Genomic DNA, 20,670 nt, shown 5'->3' on the forward strand with positions numbered 1-20,670 from the left:
AGTTCTCACGCTTCTCAAATAGAAGCAACTTTCAAATAACTTATTTTATTAAACTATATTAATTAATTAAGTTAATTAACTATATTAAATTCAGTAAAATTATTTTTTATACAGAAGAGAATCTACAGTTTTGTGCCAACATTTCATAAATGCCGGTCAGACAAATTACAGGGTTGCCGGATATACAACAAACACTAAACTTTATTGTTCTATAAATCGCATATATTTAGCTTTAAGAACAATTAATATAAACAGATGTGCGTTTTAAGAACATTTTACATGAACATTTATGTTTTATTATTATAAAGGGGTGATTTGTTGGCGATTCCGCTACTTCTATTTATTTCTGTAAATAATATAATAAAAATATTATTATAGCTTAATTCTTATTTTAATTATTCAATTTTTAATTTTACTACTCACTACATTATTAATAATCCGCAATTGGTCGCTGGTCCTTCGAGGTTTTATTTATTTTTTATCTACCAAATGTAGAAAGGTGGGACTATAATTTTTCAAATATTTACTTTTAAATCATTCATGCTAAAATGCCAAATTAAACTTAACATAAATCACTTGAAAGCTGTCAAAATAGCCGACAGGTAAAAAAGTGTTACCAACATACATTTCTATACCTCTAAAAAAATACCCTTTAGAAACCGTTCCTCTTTCCAGTATTAGCAAAACCTAAAAAATAACATGTTTAATATTACTGATTTTGAAATATAAAAAAAATTACCTTTTGGTGTATCAGCAGAGTTGACAGGTTCTTTTTCTTCAGGAACTATGTTTTCCTTACTTAATGTATCACACTGTGCATCTAGAAATAAAACAGAAAAAAAATATGCTTAGTATATACTTTAACAAAATCGCTTACCAAAAACATTTAAAACGTTCAATACTTTGCTCATGGACTGCCTAATCTGTTGTGTGGTCCATGATTTCCAACTAAAGCCTGCCTGTAAATTACAAACAAACGAGAAGTAATGATAATAAATACCAGTTCTATTGTGTTTACATTAGCGTCACCAATCTCACAATCGGCAAATTCTTTATCAATTTGAATATTGATAATTTTAAAAGTTTCCTCAGGAATAACATTTTCCTCTTGAACAATAATTTCTGTACCTATAAAAAATTAGTTCATAGGGTTCTACATTTAATATTTGTATCTACAAAATTAAAAATAATGTAACATATTTTGCATACCAAAATAAGAATCAAACTGTGATATTGTTCCTGTTGCCCCAACGCCAATTATAGCTAATATGCGATTACTAGCATTGTTAAGCCCTAAATCTCTTTTTGGTCCACCACCTGTTTTATATAATTGTTGTTTATAATCTGCATATTCCTTTTTTATTAACTTCTTTAAGGAGTCCCATTTGCTCCTTAACATTTTGGCAGTTCTACCTGTCCCACACATAGAATTAAATTGAATTTCTATTTTTCTCCACTCTGCTTCTTTCTCGTTGTTTGTTACGGTATCCGTTTTCTTGCATTCTAGAATGTAATAATAAATAAATCTGAATATTCAAAAACAGAATTTTATAATTTACTTACCTACAATTTCTTTAAATTTCTCCACTAAACTCACCAACATATCAATTTCATTTTCGGTAAAGTTATTGCAACGCTTTTTTCCATTTTAACTTAATAGAACAATGAGCACAAAACGATATTAAGAAAATAAAGACAAACAATTATAAAAGTAAATTATATTTTAGGTAAATATTATGCCCCTGTCAATGTCAGGAAAATTAGCGACTCTGTCATTCATTAGAACTACAAGGCTATTTACTCTCGATATGTATACTGTCGTTGCTCAAACATTGTAGAACGCGCAATCAGTTATACTTCGAATAACTCTAGGTATAAGTTAAACTAGGAATGAATTGAGGTCCCTTAAGCTAGCGGGGACACATGAGCGGAATCCAATTTAACCTACGTAATATTTTTTCACCAATTTTTCACTAATTTATTACCACCCTAATAATTTTTCACCACTAAACCACCCTTAATGGGAGCGATTCTGCTGGCTTAATGTTTAAGCTAGCAGAATTCAAAAAAAAAACTTTTTGTTGATGGCATATTTTTTCACCCATTTTTCACTAATTTATTACCACCCTAATATTTTTTCACCACCAAACCACTCTTAATGGGAACGATTCTGCTGGCTTAAGGTTCAAGCTAGCAGAATTCAGAAAAAAAACTTTTTGCTGATGGCATATTTTTTCACTAATTTTTCACTAATTTATTACCACCCTAATAATTTTTCACCACCAAACCACCCTTAATGGGAGCGATTCTGCTGGCTTAAGGTTTAAGCTAGCAGAATTCAAAAAAAAACTTTTTGTTGATGGCATATTTTTTCACCCATTTTTCACTAATTTATTACCACCCTAATATTTTTTCACCATCAAACCACCCTTAAGGGGAGCGATTCTGCTGGCTTACGGTTCAAGCTAGCAGAATTTAAAAAAAAATATTTATGATATACCACAGTGTTCTGCTAGGTTTTTACGAATTTATTACAACTTTAGTAATTTTTCACCCCTTACTACCCCTTTAACAAAAATTAAATAAGTTTGTTTTTTCAAAAATACTTCAATACATTTACACGGTGTGTGTGTGCTAGTGTGTGTGTGTGAAAAACACTTGTGTTGTAATAATTGGTATATTTAATTAAAAATTACTACTAACCTATTACTTATTAATTACTTACTAAAAGTACTACAAATTTTACTGAAGATGGACTGATAAGTCCGAAAACGTTTTGAACTTAATCCTTTAGGATTTTTAAAATTTAATTAAATATACCAATCACAACAGTGTTTTACTTCAATGTTCGAGTTTTTTAACTATATGATATACAGCCAACTCACGGGAATGATCCCTTTTTAAGTTGTAAAATTTTGTTAAAAAATAGGCAATGTACAAAACAACAATATTGCAATGTTTAGCATATAAAAAAGTTGATGAAGTTGGTGTTTGTGTAAATTCTAGCATTTAAAAATGTAAACTACTTTCCTTATTTGAATTTCTAGTGTTTATGGGAATTACCTTCCACACTGACACATACGGATTTCAAGATTGGAGGGTTATTGGAAAACAGATCCACTATTCAACTTAAAATCTTTTTTGCAGAACATCGGAAGAGATCTTTTTCTTATAATTAAGGTGCTTAATCCTCATCCATAATCCAATGGGACCGAATGTTATTCCTGAAGATCGGTTTTATAGAATAAGAACAGTTATAGACTTTTTAATAATAAAATGACTGCTCTGCGTTATCCAGTAAAAGAATTATCGCTAGATGAATCGATGGTACCGTGGAAAGTTAGACTTAGTTTTAAACAATATACTAAACAAAAGACATAAAAGACGATATCAAGGTTAGAATTAATTCGTAAATTAATTTATAAAAAAGGAAAGAAAGACGGAATATCGCACGCGAACATTTACCTATAAATAATTGCTAATAAATCGGACAAACGCCAAACGAAAACGAAAATATGCAGAATATGTCTTATCCTAAAAATAAGAAAAAACCCAATTTATGAGTGTGTAGATTGTGCCGAGAAACCAGATCTCTCCGTGTGCGATTCTTTCAAACATTTCCATAAACAAAATAAATAAGTTAATATTTTTTTGTAATAACCTTAAATTTTTACCTATATTCAACTGACAATGAATGAAAAATCGACAAAGAATTAAAATACAAATATCTTTAAATTTTTAAAATGCTGCTAATATAAATTTATTTTACTACGCAAATAATCTATATCAGCTGTTCTGACCAACCGGTCTCATTTAAATATACCTACTTAAAATATTTATATCCTAAAATGTTTTCCAATATAAATTCTTTATGTTATACACCTAATCTTAAAATTATGTTTTGACCAATCGTTAATACTCTTCTTATTTAAATAATATTAAAATATTAAATACCTAAATTATTTTTCAAATTTTCATCTACCTAATGAATACAAATCTTTTAACAATAGGTGCGCACGGTCCCGACGACCCTCCTTTACAATCAGATAAATAATGTAATAGACGTAATAAAATTATTTCAATTTGAATATTTCTTACCTGGTAATTTATTCTGTAAAATATAAAAATTCCATTGTATTTACTAAAACTCAACTTGATTTCAGTTATTTTATATTCATAAAAGGGACTAACGATTCGATTTCGCTTAGCCATGTAATACGATTCGAATCAGTCAATTTTTTAAAACAGGTAAAATTTATAGTTTTTGGAATAAAGTGTTTTCATATTTTTAATATTTAAACATTGAAAAAATAAATATTAGTTAGTATGGAATAACATTTTAAAATGTTTTTCAATTAGGGTAGTTGAGAAAAACATGACTAGGCTGGTAAAAATATAGTAAAATTCTAGCAGAGCACTCTTGTGTTTTCAAAAAGATTTTTTATTCACCTAGCGTCAATGTGTATCTTGTTGAATGTTTCCAATTAACTGAGGCTTAGGGGGTCAAAAATTATAAGGGTGGATCAAATTTAGTAAAAACCAGGCAAGCAATTTATATTTTCAGTTACAAGTAGAATACAGTAAAATTTTAAAATAGATTTTTTATCACCTTAAATTTTAACGTAGTAGAATTATTGACTCCTCATAGAGGGTAGTTGAAGGGTGAAAAATTACTAGGATGGTAATGTATTAGTACAAATCTAGCATAATAATCTAAGTAGTATCTCATATTTCCGAAAAGATTTGCTTTGCATTCAACCAGCGTAAATGTGTAGATGGTGGAATTGGTGAAGTTGGTTAACATTTAGTAAAAACTTACCAGAGAGTTTCTTATTTTATTTATAAACAGTATTTAGTAAAATTATAAAACAAAACTTTTTTAACTTTAATTTAAACGTAGCAGAACTATTGACTTCCACTAAGGGTTAGTCGAGGGATAAAAAATTACTAAGTTGGTAATAAACTCGTAAAAACTTAGCAAAACACTGTGGTATATCATAAATAATTTTTTTTAATTACGCTGGCTCGAATATTAAGCTAGCAGGAACGTTTCCAAATAAGATTGATTTAGAGATGGAAACTTATCAGGGTAAAAATACTTTTTTATGTGAGTTATAAATAGAGGATAGTGAAATTGTAAAAAAAGATTTTTTTCACGTTAAATTTTAACCTAACAGAATTATTGACTTATCACAAGGGGTAGTTTAGGTGTGAAAAATTACTAGGGTGGTAATAAATTAGTAAAAACTTAGCAGAATACTGAGGTATTTCAAAAATACGTTTTTTTCTTATTTTGCTGGTTGAAATATTCAGCTAGTAGGAAAGATTTCGAATAGGTTTATGGGAGCAAAATTATCAGGATGGTCAAAGTTTAGTATAAACTTAACAAAACACTTTTTTATTTCAGTTATAAGTAGTGGACAGTAAATTTGAAAAAAAAAATTTCTCCTTAAATTTTAATCTAACACAATTATTGACTTTTCACAAGGGGTAGTTAAGGGGTGAAAATTACTAGGATGGTAATAAATTCGTAAAAACCTAGCAAAACACTGTGGTATATTATAAATATGTTTTTTTAATTCTGCTAGCTTGAACCGCAAGCCAGCAGAATGGCTCCCCTTAAGGGTGGTTTAATGGTGAAACAATATTAGGGTGGTAATAAATTAGTGAAAAATGGGTGAAAAAATATGCCATCAACAAAAAGTTTTTTTTTTTTTTAATTCTGCCATCTTGAACCTTAAGCCAGCAGAATCGCTCCCATTAAGAGGGGTTTGGTGGTGAAAAATTATTAGGGTGGTAATAAATTAGTGAAAAATTGGTGAAAAAATATGCCATCAACAAAAAGTTTTTTTTTTGAATTCTGCTAGCTTGAACCTTAAGCCAGCAGAATCGCTCCCCTTAGGGTTGGTTTGGTGGTGAAAAATTATTAGGGTGGTAATAAATTAGTGAAAAATTGGTGAAAAAATATGCCATCAACAAAAAGATTTTTTATTTTATTATTCTGCTAGCTTGAACCTTAAGCCAGCAGAATCGCTCCCATTAAGGTTGGTTTGGTGGTGAAAAATTATTAGGGTGGTAATAAATTAGTGAAAAATTGGTGAAAAAATATGCCATCAACAAAAAGTTTCTTTTTTGAATTCTGCTAGCTTGAATCTTAAGCCAGCAGAATCGCTCCCCTTAAGGTTGGTTTGGTGGTGAAAAATTATTAGGGTGGTAATAAATTAGTGAAAAATGGGTGAAAAAATATTACGTCGGTTAAATTGGATTCCGCTCATGTGTCCCCGCTAGCTTAAGGGTCCTAATGAATTGGGTTGCCAGCTGAAGTCCGTTTGAAGAGGTTTACCCTCCTGATGAGACGCTGGTACTCACGTGAGGCATGGTTATGTGTTGCCTGAGTTAAATCTAATAAAATCTTAAACATCCTTCATTTTTAACAACAATATGTACATTTTTTGGCGACTTTAACTTCTGTAAAGGGTTTCACCCTAATATTTTGGTGGCTCAGGCATGTTAATCTGCTTTTAACCTGATGATGGAATTATTATTCCGAAAACGTTTGTTGTTTTAATGCAGCCCTTCTAAGGGTTTTTTAAATATACCTACTTACAAAGAATTAAACCTCTTTTTTAACTATACTGTATTTTATACCTACATTGTACAACCGGGCCTTAGTTGTGAAACGCTAGTGTTTCTAAGTATTGACTTTGGAAGTTCTTTACGATAAGAATTATTTTCGGGCATAAGGGTTAAGTAAATAGTTGTTTAATAGTTTCATAATGAACTGAACGTTCATACATATTATTTTGGGAATTTTTAGGTTTGAAATGTGCATCTTGGGAAAGTTTTAATTTATTCATTGTGGTAGTTTTATGGTTAAAAAGATTACAATGTGCAGTGGATTAAAATTTTCTGAATAATTTACATTTTATTGTTACACGGTTTGAATGAAATTTGGTTCGTTAGATTATGCAGAATAATTAGAATATCTGTACAAATATACATTTTAATATTATAAGTACCTTTAATTTTACCTAACTCTAATCCTAACAATTATAATCTTCAAATTAACATTTTTGAATATCTTGTTAATTTCCAAGGGTCATCAATTTAAATAGTTCAATTCCTTATCAGGTATTCAATCTACCTAAGCTGTTTGACCTGTCTTTACTTTCTAAATTCCAGTGAACTGAACGGGTGATAAAATTAATTAAAAATAACCTTTCTATCATTGTTTTGAATCAGCAAAACGTTTCAAAGAAGTTGTTTTGATACTTTTAAAATTCAATTTTATATTAATTCATTTGTTTTGAATAATATGGTAGCGACTCAGATCCGAGTCAGTCACTTAGGACACGTATTAAAAATATAACTAATATGCTCGCGAGTCGGATCCGAGTCATTTTTTAAAATTAATTAAATTAAATTATGTTTAAAATAACCCTTTATTTAGTAAATATATCATTTAAAAATCAATATTTTCAAAAAATCTTGGTTAGCAGTTAAAGAGTTAAGAAGTTTTGAGGCACTTAATACTAATTCCTCACCCTCCCAATTTACAGGGGTTTTTAAAATCTTGTTGGTGAATTCCATTATGCCTTTATATAGATATTAAAAAACATTTAACTGTGAAGAGGATGATTCTTTTAATGTGTTTTGTGCCAATGGCAAAAATTTTAAATTTAAATATATTACATTCTCCAGATGATGATGATTATAAAATATCTTATTCTGATCCAATAACAATGTCAAACATTTCAATTGTAAAGAAAATTAAAAACTCATTTATTGTTCAAATTGTAGAAAAACAATGTTTTCTGCGAATTAAACATCTGAAAACTATATATTCCTGTATTTAAGGGAATATATCAGTGGCATTCGAAGATTATGTTATCCTACTTCTTGTTTTGTTTCAGCATTTTATAATATTGTAAAAATTATTCACTTTTGTTTAAATGAACAGCCACATTCAAGGTTTTTAATAAATAAAATAGTATCAATTGTACTCGATAAGGTAAGTTTTGAATTTATAACTTGCAAGTCCAACAAAATCAATTTAATTAAATTAGTATTAAAATTTACAATTAAAACCATACTACATAACTGGTGTAAGAATGCTAATCGGGTGCTGCAAGGAAAAGCATGCATTACTCTGGAACAAATAAAATTCTGTTTTTCGTAAAAAAAAATTAAGTAGCAATTTGCAAATCATGATGTTCTTAGAAATTCTGTGTGTTGAAGAGTAATGCCCAAAATGAGTTATTCAACAACTTCATCAACACATTCAACAACTTACCCAACAAAGATAAACAGGATGTTTTCTTGCAAGGCCTTATAAATTGTGCAGTAGAGTTGCTATTTGTAAAAAAGGATTTTTGGCGAGCTTTGGAATCACAAAGAAAAGATGTGAGCGGTAATCTAATGCTGCTTCATAAACAGCAACCTCCTCGTGATCAACTGAAATACTTTCGGAAGTGCATAAACTTATTGCTTCGTACTCCACTAAAACAGCTCATTATACTTCTTACGAAATGCAATATATATATATATATATATATATATATATATATATATATATATATATATATATATATATATATATATTAATGTGATATTAAAAGTCAGAGATGCGCCAAGCAATTAATTAGCTAATTAATTAATCAATTAAACTTATTTAAATGATGCAATTATGATTTTATCACACTATTTAATTCTCTTATCTCAGGGTTATATTCGTGCTTCAATATCTATACTTTACATATGGTAGGTAAGGTCTGAGGAATACCGGAATAATAAACATATATGATACAAAATTATATATTGAAATAAAATTCACACTCAAATATCTTAAACAAAAAATATCTCATACAATGATTATCAAAATTTTGTTCTACGTACGTGAACCTTCAAACATTAATGTTATATACTACATAAATTAAAATCTCAAATCAAAATTGTTGTTCTATATCTCCTGATAAATATTTCTCTCCTTTCTGAAGCAATAAGAAAAAACTTGTTGATAAAAAAATATTGACGACTGGAAAATAATTATCTCTCTGATGATGAGTTGTCCAAATCCTTGTTCCTTGTAGCCTACACTATCGATTCTTAGCAGTTCCCTAGTTAATCAGCAATCTTACAACAAATTATTGCGAGCCTCTCGTCTTCAATGATCTCCTTCAGATGCACGTGTCGTTCAACAGATGCCAGTCTCTTCTCCTCTCGATAAACTGAATCTCTCGTTCCGGCCTGAACAGTGACTCTTGGAATATATAAGTAGAAAAGTATGACTTACAATATTTTACTGGATCAGCTTCCGTCAGGATACACTTAGTCCACGAAAACTCACAAACATTCACTTCTAATGCTAATATCGCTTGGGAACCGCCAAAGAACAACGACTGTTCGCCTTGCACCCTTGGAAAACAACTGATGATCTTTTTTTCTCTAAAATCTAGCTAAACTCTCATTTATCTATCTCTCCCACTTTTTTTCACTTTTTGCCAATCAAAGTTCGTCATATTTATCCCCATTTAGATAACAAACAACAATTTTACCTACAATTATAAATTTCCTACAAACTATTAACATGCTAATCGGTTTCTACAAATTCTTAAGAACTAACGGAGAAATATAATTTCTAAATTCTACCCTATTGTCTTTATTCACTGTACAAGTCCATTTGGAAAACCCGGTCGTATTGTTCAATTCACTACGTCCACTCAAATAGATTTTACAAAGAAAATAATTTATGCATATCTTAAATTTTGTTTACTACAGGTAATCCAAAGATAATGGACTTTCATTTCTTTGAAATATCTTTCATAGTTTATCAGTTGAAATATTTTGAATTATTATATTTTATAATTTGAAATATATTAAGAGCAAACCAATATTATTTTTAATTTTACACAGCATAACAACTCTCCAGGATATCTTGAAAATTTATTAAAAGGTCTATTTAGTAATTTTAATTCATAAATTTCCCTAAGTTTATAAATTTTATTGTATCCTCTGAGAACTGGTTTTACCAATGACGAATAGTGGTTTATTCGATCAATAAAACTGACACATTTACCTTTTACCAACGTCAAATTAAGAATTATTTTATTTATTTATGAAATAAATATTTACTCTTCAAATAAATTGACAAGTTAATCTCGCTTTAAATATCTATAACAAAGAAAATTCGTCAGTTCAACTCTATATTATCAAAGAAGAAAATAAAGCATTGAAAGACAATAAAAATATTATTTTAAGAAAAGTTTATGCCAATAAATATTGACTGATTAGAAACAACTCCGGTTTGTCATATTATACCTTATCGAATATAATGTTTAGTTGTATTGTTGTATGCTAGCACTAGTAGTCTGAATGTCGTAGGAGTGATAGCAGTGTCTTTTGGTAACGTTAAAAATATAAATTGGGATATTAAAATTACTGGATAAAGATGGATAACTCAGGTGCATGTGAGACGAGAGGCTAATTGCCAACTTGCATTCTATCTTCTTATTGGACGACTGCATGACATTTTTGACACCAGTTTAGGTTACTCAGCATTTTTGTGTTTTGTTTATTGTTGTTGAATTTGTAATTAGCAATAGCAATAATTGGAAATAGGCATAGTTCGTACTTTGCAACGAACCTTGTGTTTAAAAATAAAATCGTCGGATGTGAAAAATCAAAGTGGAATTATAAATGCTTGGAAAAGCTATTTCATTTCAACACAATATTGATCTAAGAAGTCATTTATCAGATTACCAAAAATTTTCAATTAAAATTGAGATAAATAAATTTTTAAATAGTGGTGGCACGTTTAAAATTTAACAATACATAAAACGCAATCTTATAAAATATTGTATGCTCCATCCCATTAGTTATTATTGAAGTGAATACTTCTTAGCGCTCGGTATGATGTTTTGGATGAGCTCTAAGTCCTATTTAGTGTGACGCGTGTGGTTTATTATAAAAGCAGAAGCGAACATATTACATTTCCATTAACCTACATATAGTAATAACACGCTATAAGAAGTATTCACTTCTGTCGGCAGTCACCAAGGGCCATGCTCTTTTTTTTATTACATTTTATTTTTGTTTTAGAATTTTTTGCTCGGAAAAGTTTAATTGAAAAGACAACCAAATCAAATTATATAATTTAAAAAATATATAAATTCAAGGGTAAACCAGTAATTATCTATTCATGTAATAGATCTGGTAGGTACTTACTCGCATTCAAATCATTCTTTGCTTAATTATGCATTCTGTTTTATTAGAAAAAATACGAACAAAAAGCTCTGGTATAGACTACCAAAAAGTCAAGGGACTTTTGGTAGTCTATAAATGTAGATATAAATATAGTCTATAAATATAAATATAAATGGTATGTAAATTGGTTAGATGTTGCATTACCATGAATAAAGTTGTTAAAGCAAATTAAATTGTAATAACTTGGGTGAAAAGTCATTATGACCATGGGTTTGAATTACAGCAATTACGACTTCCAACGATGGACAGATCATTAGTAGCTTCAAAACTAAAGGCGGTTGCATAATTGCCCGGGAACGGGTACGATAACGGAAACGGAAAAAAAAGTTAACCTCTACGTAAATTAATGTTTAGATACATAATAATCGAGAACGAGAAGCCGTCCGGTAACGAGAACGGGAAAGTTGCCCATGTTTCAACTTTATCGTTCCCGTTGTATTCTCGGAACCAATCAGAAAGAAGTATTCAAAATACTGCCAAATGCCAAATAAAAATTTGTTTACATTGTGAGTGACCATTTTATAACCTAACCCTCTTGTCTAAGCATAGATAAGAGGGTTAGGGTATAAAGATGAGATATTGAAATATCTATTGCAGAATATTGTCAATCTAATGGTATGTGAGCTTTAAATTTTATTATAATTGGTTGTAAAACAGGTATTATTAATTACCTATGGTTAAAAACAACAAAAAAGTCATTGATTTTATTTATTTGAATATAATGCTTTGGATGGGACCATACATAATAAAAAGAAAGGAAGTCATTTATTTATTCGTAACAAAAGATAGTATAAATCTCTTGGAACAATAACTCCAAAAACTCAATTGTTTTACGTGGATATGCAATATACTAGAAAGTTGGTAATATCTTAAAATACTGCTAACTACAGTTTATTACATTGTGCTTCAGATGTGACACATATATCATTGGATATAAAGTAGGACCCCACGAAGATAATGCTAAAATAAGTAGATTACAATATATTACAAATTATTTATGTGTAAAGAAACTGGCGCAGAGTAAATTTTTAATATATATATTGTACCCGACTTTTTAAACCTCTCATTATGAATTCATACATATAGGTTATTCATAATATACTACTAGTTTTATTACTACTTTCTTTTAAATATTTTTTATGTTTTAAGTTAACACCTATACAGGATCACCTCTGACAAAAATAAAAGTACCTTCTCCCACCAATTCAAGTTGTAGGTAAGATAATGTTTTGAATATTTAGTTAACAAAGTAATACTTAAGAATTTTCAAAATATAATACATTTCGTTCATTTGGAAGAAGAGGGTTACATCTCAAAATGTTAAAGTTTTTTTTATTGCATCAATAGCTTCCAAATAATATCTTCTGCTATAGAAAAAATGGTTACATGTGTATTGTGTAAGTACGCTAGTTTCCGAGAGATGGCAGATGCAACTCTTTGTCGTTCCCCGAATTTAACGAGTTGACTATGAAAAATACAGTTACATTTCAGTATATACTTAACCTTTTTTTACTGAACGTTATTTATTTTAGAGAATACAGTTATATCTTTAAATATAATTGACAAAAGATAAGTTAATATAATTAAAAGGGTGATATTTGTGTTTGGACCCATTTTTCTCAAAGGTTATATTATTTTTATACATTTATTTTTGGTATATAGAGTTATAAGTAAAGATATACCCATTTCTCTTAAAAGTATAATGTTAAAAGTAAATATTATGTTCTGATAGAAAGTTACTTTCTTAGTTATAACTTTCTTTTAGATAATATATCATAAAATAGAAGCAATGTAGTGTGCGTAAAAAGTAGTTTTGTGAAATATAACCTTATTGTTTAAAGATATTTTGTTATATTTGAATTACCTTTTTTTTGCATTGGTAAATTATTATAATTTATATATTATTATAACTTAATAACAGCCGTACGAATCGTATTTTTGCAAATCTTGAAAATGATAAAGATAGTAAAGGCAAGATAATTCGGAAAATTCTGTTAAAGATGCACAAAACATAATGTATGATAAATGTAATACAGTAAATACTATAGAACCGATTCCACCAACAAAGTGGGTGATGGAACATTTTGTCAAGGAAAATTTAGAAAATTTTCCTGTTGTTAAGTTCTTATTTAGATCGAAAAAATACGGATTTTTTGTATAAAGATTTTAGATTTTATTAATAATAGAGACCCATCTGAAAAAATCTTCAGCAGCCCTACTATGCTAAATGATGACACATGTTTCAATGGAAATAATAATTTTTTGGGTAAGATAAAATACAAAGATACACTGCTTTAAAGTTACTAAAAATGTGAATATTATTATAAAAGGTATTATTCTTATTTTTAGAAACTCAATTACCTAAAAAAGCTATGTATAAAGCTACTTCATACCCAAGCAGTGACTCATCTTCAATCAGTAACTCATCATCAAGAAGTAAGTCATCATCTAGCAGTAAGTAATCATCTAGCAGTAACCCAACTTCGGATACAGATAACAGTTCACAACATTCTAAAACCTATCCTTATGGATCAGATGACAGCATGCAGATCCTCTTTTTAATCCACCTGTCATTAAAAGGCAAGTTAAATTAACAACAGGTAATGCAATTAAAAAAAGAAAAGTTAAACATCCTTCAAACAATGAAAAGGTGGGTAGGAAGAAACTTCGGCAGCCTGCAACGTGGTAATAGGCAGACTCCAGAGATTGCGAAATTGCGGAGAAGCCTATTTATCTACCAGAATTGTTAAAAATGCAGACGGCACAAAAACCAAATCCAAAATATTACAGCCAGCTAAAACCCTTTTACCACCCTGCGGAAATAAATGCAAGTTAAAGTGTTCCGAAAAATTAGACGAAGCACACAGAAACAAAATATTTAAAAAATACTGCTCACCAATATTTTGCCCATAAAATCAATAACTCATAAATTTTTTGTCTCCGGACATGGACAGAGTGAAGGGGATAGTGTCCACGCTATGATAGAAAAACAGATAAAAAAATATAAAAAATCAAGTCCAATATACGTACCTGACCAATATGGGTGCATTATTCGGACAGTTAAAAAAACTGGAAGTCCATATATAAAGTACATGAAATGGGTTTTAATGACGTGTTTTATCTTAAAGCTTTGTATGCAGACTTACACCTTACTATTCCCAAAAATTTTAAAATATCTGATGTGAGGATCTTGATGTTAGATCGCAACAATCCTACTATTCTTTATTATAAATCATCTTTTAATCAAGCAGAATGTGATCAAGTGGGAATTGTGCGTTTTTAGGCGTGAAATTAATATCAATAATATTGCTTTAAAGAAAGCTTTTACAAAAAAGTGGGAATCACCGAAGCTAAGAAAAATGGACTGTTGTCTTTAATAGAAAAAAAAAAAAACGATGTGCTCCTAAATACTATTTAAGTTTTTATAAGAATTTTTAAAGAAAAACAATCGTTATTATTGTTGCTTTATGTTTCATATTGTGTTGTGTAATGGATACGAACTAGTTACGTAGTTTTATTAATCAGTTTTATTAAATAATATTGATCTAATGGTATTTTTAATAATACTTTACCAATACAATTTCTAAAATGCAACTTTATGAGCAAAATCAATTTCTTCAAAAGATAATATTTCTTTATTCAAGAGGGTTATATCTAAGTTTTTTTTTCTAAACCTGATATCTTATAAAAACAAAAATTTGTCAGAGCGATTAAAAGATCAGAAATCTATCATACTCAATCATTAAATCCTACAATATCAATAAACACTGCACAATATAAATGAAATAAATTGATGAGAATTTTATAACCCCTCTACTGAAAAAGTGAGAATTCTTGAATGTAACCCTCTTCTTCCAAATGAACGATTTATTTTTAGCTTTACATCTGTTGGAGAATCTAGTGAAACCAAATTTATTGCTAACACTGAGTTAGTTTATTTTATTAAATTTTATTATACAATGTGATTTTGGTTTATAGACTTGATATTTCGGAAGATCTGGAGGAAACAGTGAAGGAAATTGAACTTCCTCAAGAAGAGGAAATAATTATAGAGTATAATCCAATAGAGGAAGTACTACGACAAATGTCACAATCAACACCGACCCAATCTAAAAAGAAAGCGATGGACATGATAACTGTTGCAGCAGCGAATTTTAGTAAACTTTGTGAGTCAAAATTAAAAGACTCACACAGCAATAGTGACTTAAATTTTATGAAGTCGGTAGTAGAAGATATGAAGTCATTGACACCAAAGAACAAATTAAAATTTAAAAAAGATCTACTAGATCTTTTATTGAAACATACAGAGTAACATAATAAACTATGCAAAAGAACAAATTATTTTCATTTCAGTTGAGTAAAATTTATTTCTCAAGAATAAAGGTCGATTCAAACACATCAGTCACGTCTCGTCACAGTCCCGGCGTCGAACCGAACAATCCGTCATACAAAATATTCTTTAATAGAAATATGCCGCCGGCATTCACATTCATCAGTTGACGCACAGTTTCCCAGCAGTCAGGTTGCGACACGTCTATCGCCCGGCCGATTTTATAATCTCAGCGACGAATTTTTTGGTTTTGCCGGGAACATGACGGGCGGTACAAGTGAACAAAATAAAATTATTGACGAGCAATTAATAGAATGTGTGAGAAAACATAATATTTTATATGATTTGTAGCATGCAAAATACATGGACATTAATTTTAAAAGTAAAATTTTACAGGAAATAATAATAATAATTGCTAATTCTTCATCCGAGAAACTTTCCATCTTTTCAACAGATTGGTCGCCGAAGACTGATGCGCTTCGGGTGTGGTGTGTGCGAATAGACGAACGAATAGTTCTGTGACTAGACGGGACCGGGACTGTGACATGACTGATGTGTTTGAATCGACCTTAAAGGTTGATTCAGACCAACAGTCACGTCACAGTCAGATATGGTACAGTCAAGATTGCTTCTGTGGTTTTTCAATGAGGTAATTCTCACGTACCGTCAAGGTCACTGACTGTGCGGTCGCTCTGCCAGCGATCAAGACTGGGAATTGATCGTTGACTGGACTGGACTGTCGGGTTGGTGTGAATATAACACAGTCAGTCTGCTACCTGTTTTCAGCGTTATATCATATTTTCGCCACTTGTTTCGTTTATTTTCTTAATTTCTTAATAATGGAGGACGAAAAATTGATGGAGTGCGTTCGTGAAGAAAAATTATTAGATGATTTGTCACATCCGTTCTACTCTGATTCTCAGCGAAAATTAAAAACCTTTAATTGGGAAGGTACTAAAACAAGGTAACTATTAATATGTTTATTAATATTTATTAGTATGTATATACAGTGTAACCTTAATATTACGCTCCTCAATATAACAAATGTGTCAAATTATAATCTTTATAACGTATTCTATCAATTATTCAAACTAAATTTCACAATAATTCAGGTCTCGACAGATTCAGACATGATCAATTTTTCTTAAGAAAATAATTATTGTGGAAGTTGGTAATATAATGGTAATTTAAAAAAATTTACATAGAAAAAATTACTGAGAAACGTTAAGAGACCGTTCCTTAACAGTCCGTCCCAGAGAAACGAAAATATTTTTTGATTTCCTTCAATTACGTTATATTGAAGTTGCACTCTAAATTAAATTGAATAGCAATGAAAAACAGCAATTAAAAAAAATGTTTTACATTACAATTTATTTTTTTTTTAATTATAAGTTCATAGCTGTCGGTAGATGCTGGTCTCCTTTTGCTACTGAATATTTTGCCATGGCACAGAACCCTCTTCAGAATTAAATTAGGCTGTAAATTTTTCCCTATTATCAAAAGCAGACAACCGCGCGTTTAATCCAAATCCTGGTAGACTTTCTAGTACACACACTCTCTCTTCATCTGAAAGCGAATTTTGAAGATAATGTGAGTTATTTCGCCCTAAAATGTAGTTATGCAGTATGCACGTAGCCAAGATTATGTTTTCTATGTAACCAGGTTGTGAGTTTATTTTACGGTAATATATTCTGAATCGTTGGGCCCATAAACCAAAAGCGTTTTCCACCGTTCTTCTTGCTGTACAATGACGATAGTTGAAAATCCGTTTCCTTGGGTCTTCTTGTACCTGATTTGAGGGGTACGGTCTTAGCATATATGTTTTGAGTGGAAAAGCTTGATCGCCTAAAATTACAAGCGGTGTGGATATATTTGTACCCGGCAAATGCTTGCCACTCGGAATGTTGAGCGATCCTTCTTCTAGTGCTATGCCTAATCTAGAACTAGAAAAAATCCCCCCATCACTGTTCTTTCCATAGGACCCAACATCTACAGCTATGAACTCGTAGTTGGCATCAACTAGGGCGAGTAGTACAACTGAGAATGTCTTTTTATAATTAGTTATAGTTCTAACTATAGAAATAGTTAGAGCTACTATTATGAGGTGCAAATATCTCGCAGTGTTTCCCGTCAATAGCTCCAATGCAGTTCGGGAAATTCCATTTAGTCTCGAAACCGTGTGCGATTGTCGTCCAGTCTTCAGTAGAAGGCATTGGTATAAAAACTCGCAAGCAATTTTTAACTATAGTACCACATACTTCACGGACTATAGAGTGCACAGTAGAATGTCCAAGTCGGTAATTATACGATAGCGTTACGAAAGAATCACCAGTTAAGAGGAATCTGTAAGATAATAATTGTAATAATTAACTAAAACTCATTAACATACAATTATAACTCATTCATCATATCACTCACTCATTCGTAATATCAATCAAGAGATATTGGTTATGTTTTGAATATGCTGTTAGTATAAGTATTTGTCTAATTAATTTTTATTTTTTTTTTAGATCCTAACAAATGTAAGCTGAGGTGGGAGTCATTGCGAAATGACAACGCGCAAGAACAACAATAACTGGTAAATCCGTGGGGTCTCCATCAACGTGGAAGCATTACGATAACATGTCGTTCTTAACTATATATAAAGGACAAGACAAGATATACTTCCGTGGCAACAGAAAACGAGGGAGATGCAGTTCTACTGGAGGAAGATAATATCGCGATAGGCAAGGAACTTGCTTTAGAAAACCTCAACGAAACAAACCACTCTTCTATTGCGATCCCAATGCGGAAATCATCCAACCCTAAAGGTAGAGGGCATCAAGCTGTTGAAAGTGCTAGTGGAGTTTTGATGAAACATCTTTTGGAAGAAGAAAAAAATAAAAAAAGAAAAAGATGATATTGATCTTTTCTTTGACACCATGAAAGCTACAGTAAAACAATTTAATGCCGGAAATAAACTTTTGGCTAAACAAAGAGTTTTTGGTGTAATCAGTGAACTGAAGGAGTTTAATTTGAATCAATTGGCACACTCTTCGTCTGTTACGAACGTTCACCAATATTCTAAACCAACCTATTCACAGCGAACTAATAACAGCCAACTTATTAACCAAGATTTTCACAATGCGCCACCCCAGTATTCTCCAGTAAGCTCTAATCAAACTACAGGTTCCTACTTAGAAGCTTTTTCACCAGAAAACTTGGTAAAATTTTTTTTTTAAACTATCTACACATTTTTTTACAATACAAAATTTTGAATCGTTCACGTAATTTTATTTTCTTACCTCAAACGTACAGCAAGCTTTTCGGCTGGAGTTACTGCTCTTCTATAGTGAGTGTCTATTTTCGTTATGACGTCTTTAATCAGAGACAGCAAATTAAGAAAATCACAATGCGACATGCGAAAGTACTGTACGAATTTTGTCTCGTCGTCCACTAATTGCGGGTACAATTTTGCGAAATTTCCTTCTTCTCTACTCGATAAAAATATTTTGTGTACCCACTCTCGACGAGGCTCAACTTTTTCTTCTTCTTCCAAACGTAATGCCATTTTGTAGAGTGTTTTTCTCTTAGACATCTTGATAGACCCTGAATGCTGAAGTAGACAGACGGTGATCTGCCCGGACTGTGTGTGTGAATGGGTTGCCCCTTGACTTGACTGTGATCTGATCGTCCCGTGACTGTTAGCCTGAATGTACCTTTATACTTTATATACATTGGTTACAATAAAAAAAATTAAATTCTGCCCGTATTAATATATTTTTCCTGTCGAGGTACGGAACCTATCAGATGTTAAATAGTTGGCTAATCTATCCCTTAATATTGTTACAGCATTTGCAGCCATGTTTGATCCCATTCGACCAGCAAGGGTTAAATTTGTATCAGTTTTGTTATTTCTCTACATTCTCCTTCCACTAATTCACCATCTTCTAAAATTGTATCTAACAATGCTGGTGGAGTATAAGTTTGTGATGCCTCAGTCATTAAATAATTATGTAAACACACGGTAGCTTTAACAATAGTATCTGTTGTTTTTATAGAACATAATAAGAGTGACCGATATACTCTCCATCTACTTGCTAAAATTTCAAATGAATTTTCAATTGTTCTTCTTTCACGTGATAACTAAAAGCATTGTTAAGTAATACTAATAACCAACATATAGCAGAATTGATAAATGTACCTGAAGTTAAATACCATTTTTTTTTTCCTTTTAAAAAAGCCAAACCTTTTAAAACTTGCTCAATTTAGAGTTGACGTAGCATGTACACTATCTACTATTGGCTCACAAAATGCGACGAAAAGAGGACGACCATCTGACTTGCAACAACAAATCGATTTTAAAAGAAAAAAAGCTAATGTTGCTCCCTTGCCACCTCAGGATGTCAGATTGGACAACCAAAATCATCTTCCCATTTGGAACAATACACGGCTACGTTGTAAGAATCCTCTGTGTGAGAATCAAACTTTTGTAGTGTGTGAAAAGTGTAATACAGCTTTGTGTTTAAACAAAAAAAAAAACAACTGTTTCAAAACCTTTCACAAATCTTAGTTACTTTCACCTTACTACTTTATGCTGTGCTCCTTTGTGCACAATGATGCATATATGAGGGTCCTAGTATCAAAGTCGGCAATCTCCACTTTTTACCAAAATTGAGTTAGTTACACCAAATTGTTCGTATTTTAAAACACTATACATAAATAAAGAGAATAAGAATCAAAAACGGTATTATCCGCCTATAAAATAGCATATAAATTTAGCCTAAGAATCAAACACGGCAATCTCCATGAACGGTTTAGAATCAAAGTCGGCAATGTCCTGTTTGACCAATGAGAATCCTCGTAGTGACCATGTGATATACCACTAGGAGTCGTCTGGAGTCGCTGTCGTTATAATTTCTCGTAGTTTCTTTTTAACCAAGGTGCCAAGCTGTTTGTTTTTTATTTTGTTACTTTTTTAAAATGGAAACTATTACAACTCCTGTTGAAAACAACAAAGCTCGCAAACGAATTCGCAATCCGTCCACATGGCAACAAAATGTGCGGAAAAAAATGAGGTACGTTCTTTAAAATTTAGT

At 30.8% G+C, this 20,670-nt stretch overlaps 1 protein-coding gene across 1 annotated transcript; it reads right to left on the reverse strand.

Annotated features, from left to right (window-relative positions):
* Window positions 1–17,063: 17,063 nt before the first annotated feature.
* On the reverse strand, window positions 17,064–19,169 carry LOC140450627 (uncharacterized). The gene is made up of 3 exons (XM_072544288.1): window positions 18,877–19,169; window positions 17,688–17,935; window positions 17,064–17,629 (listed from the first exon to the last, which is right to left on the reverse strand). Exons 1-3 carry the CDS (start codon window positions 19,167–19,169, stop codon window positions 17,064–17,066), a joined length of 1,107 nt encoding a protein of 368 aa, XP_072400389.1.
* Window positions 19,170–20,670: the final 1,501 nt, after the last annotated feature.

This window comes from Diabrotica undecimpunctata, chromosome 9 (assembly GCF_040954645.1).
Source record: "Diabrotica undecimpunctata isolate CICGRU chromosome 9, icDiaUnde3, whole genome shotgun sequence".
Taxonomy (NCBI): Eukaryota; Metazoa; Arthropoda; class Insecta; order Coleoptera; family Chrysomelidae; genus Diabrotica; species Diabrotica undecimpunctata.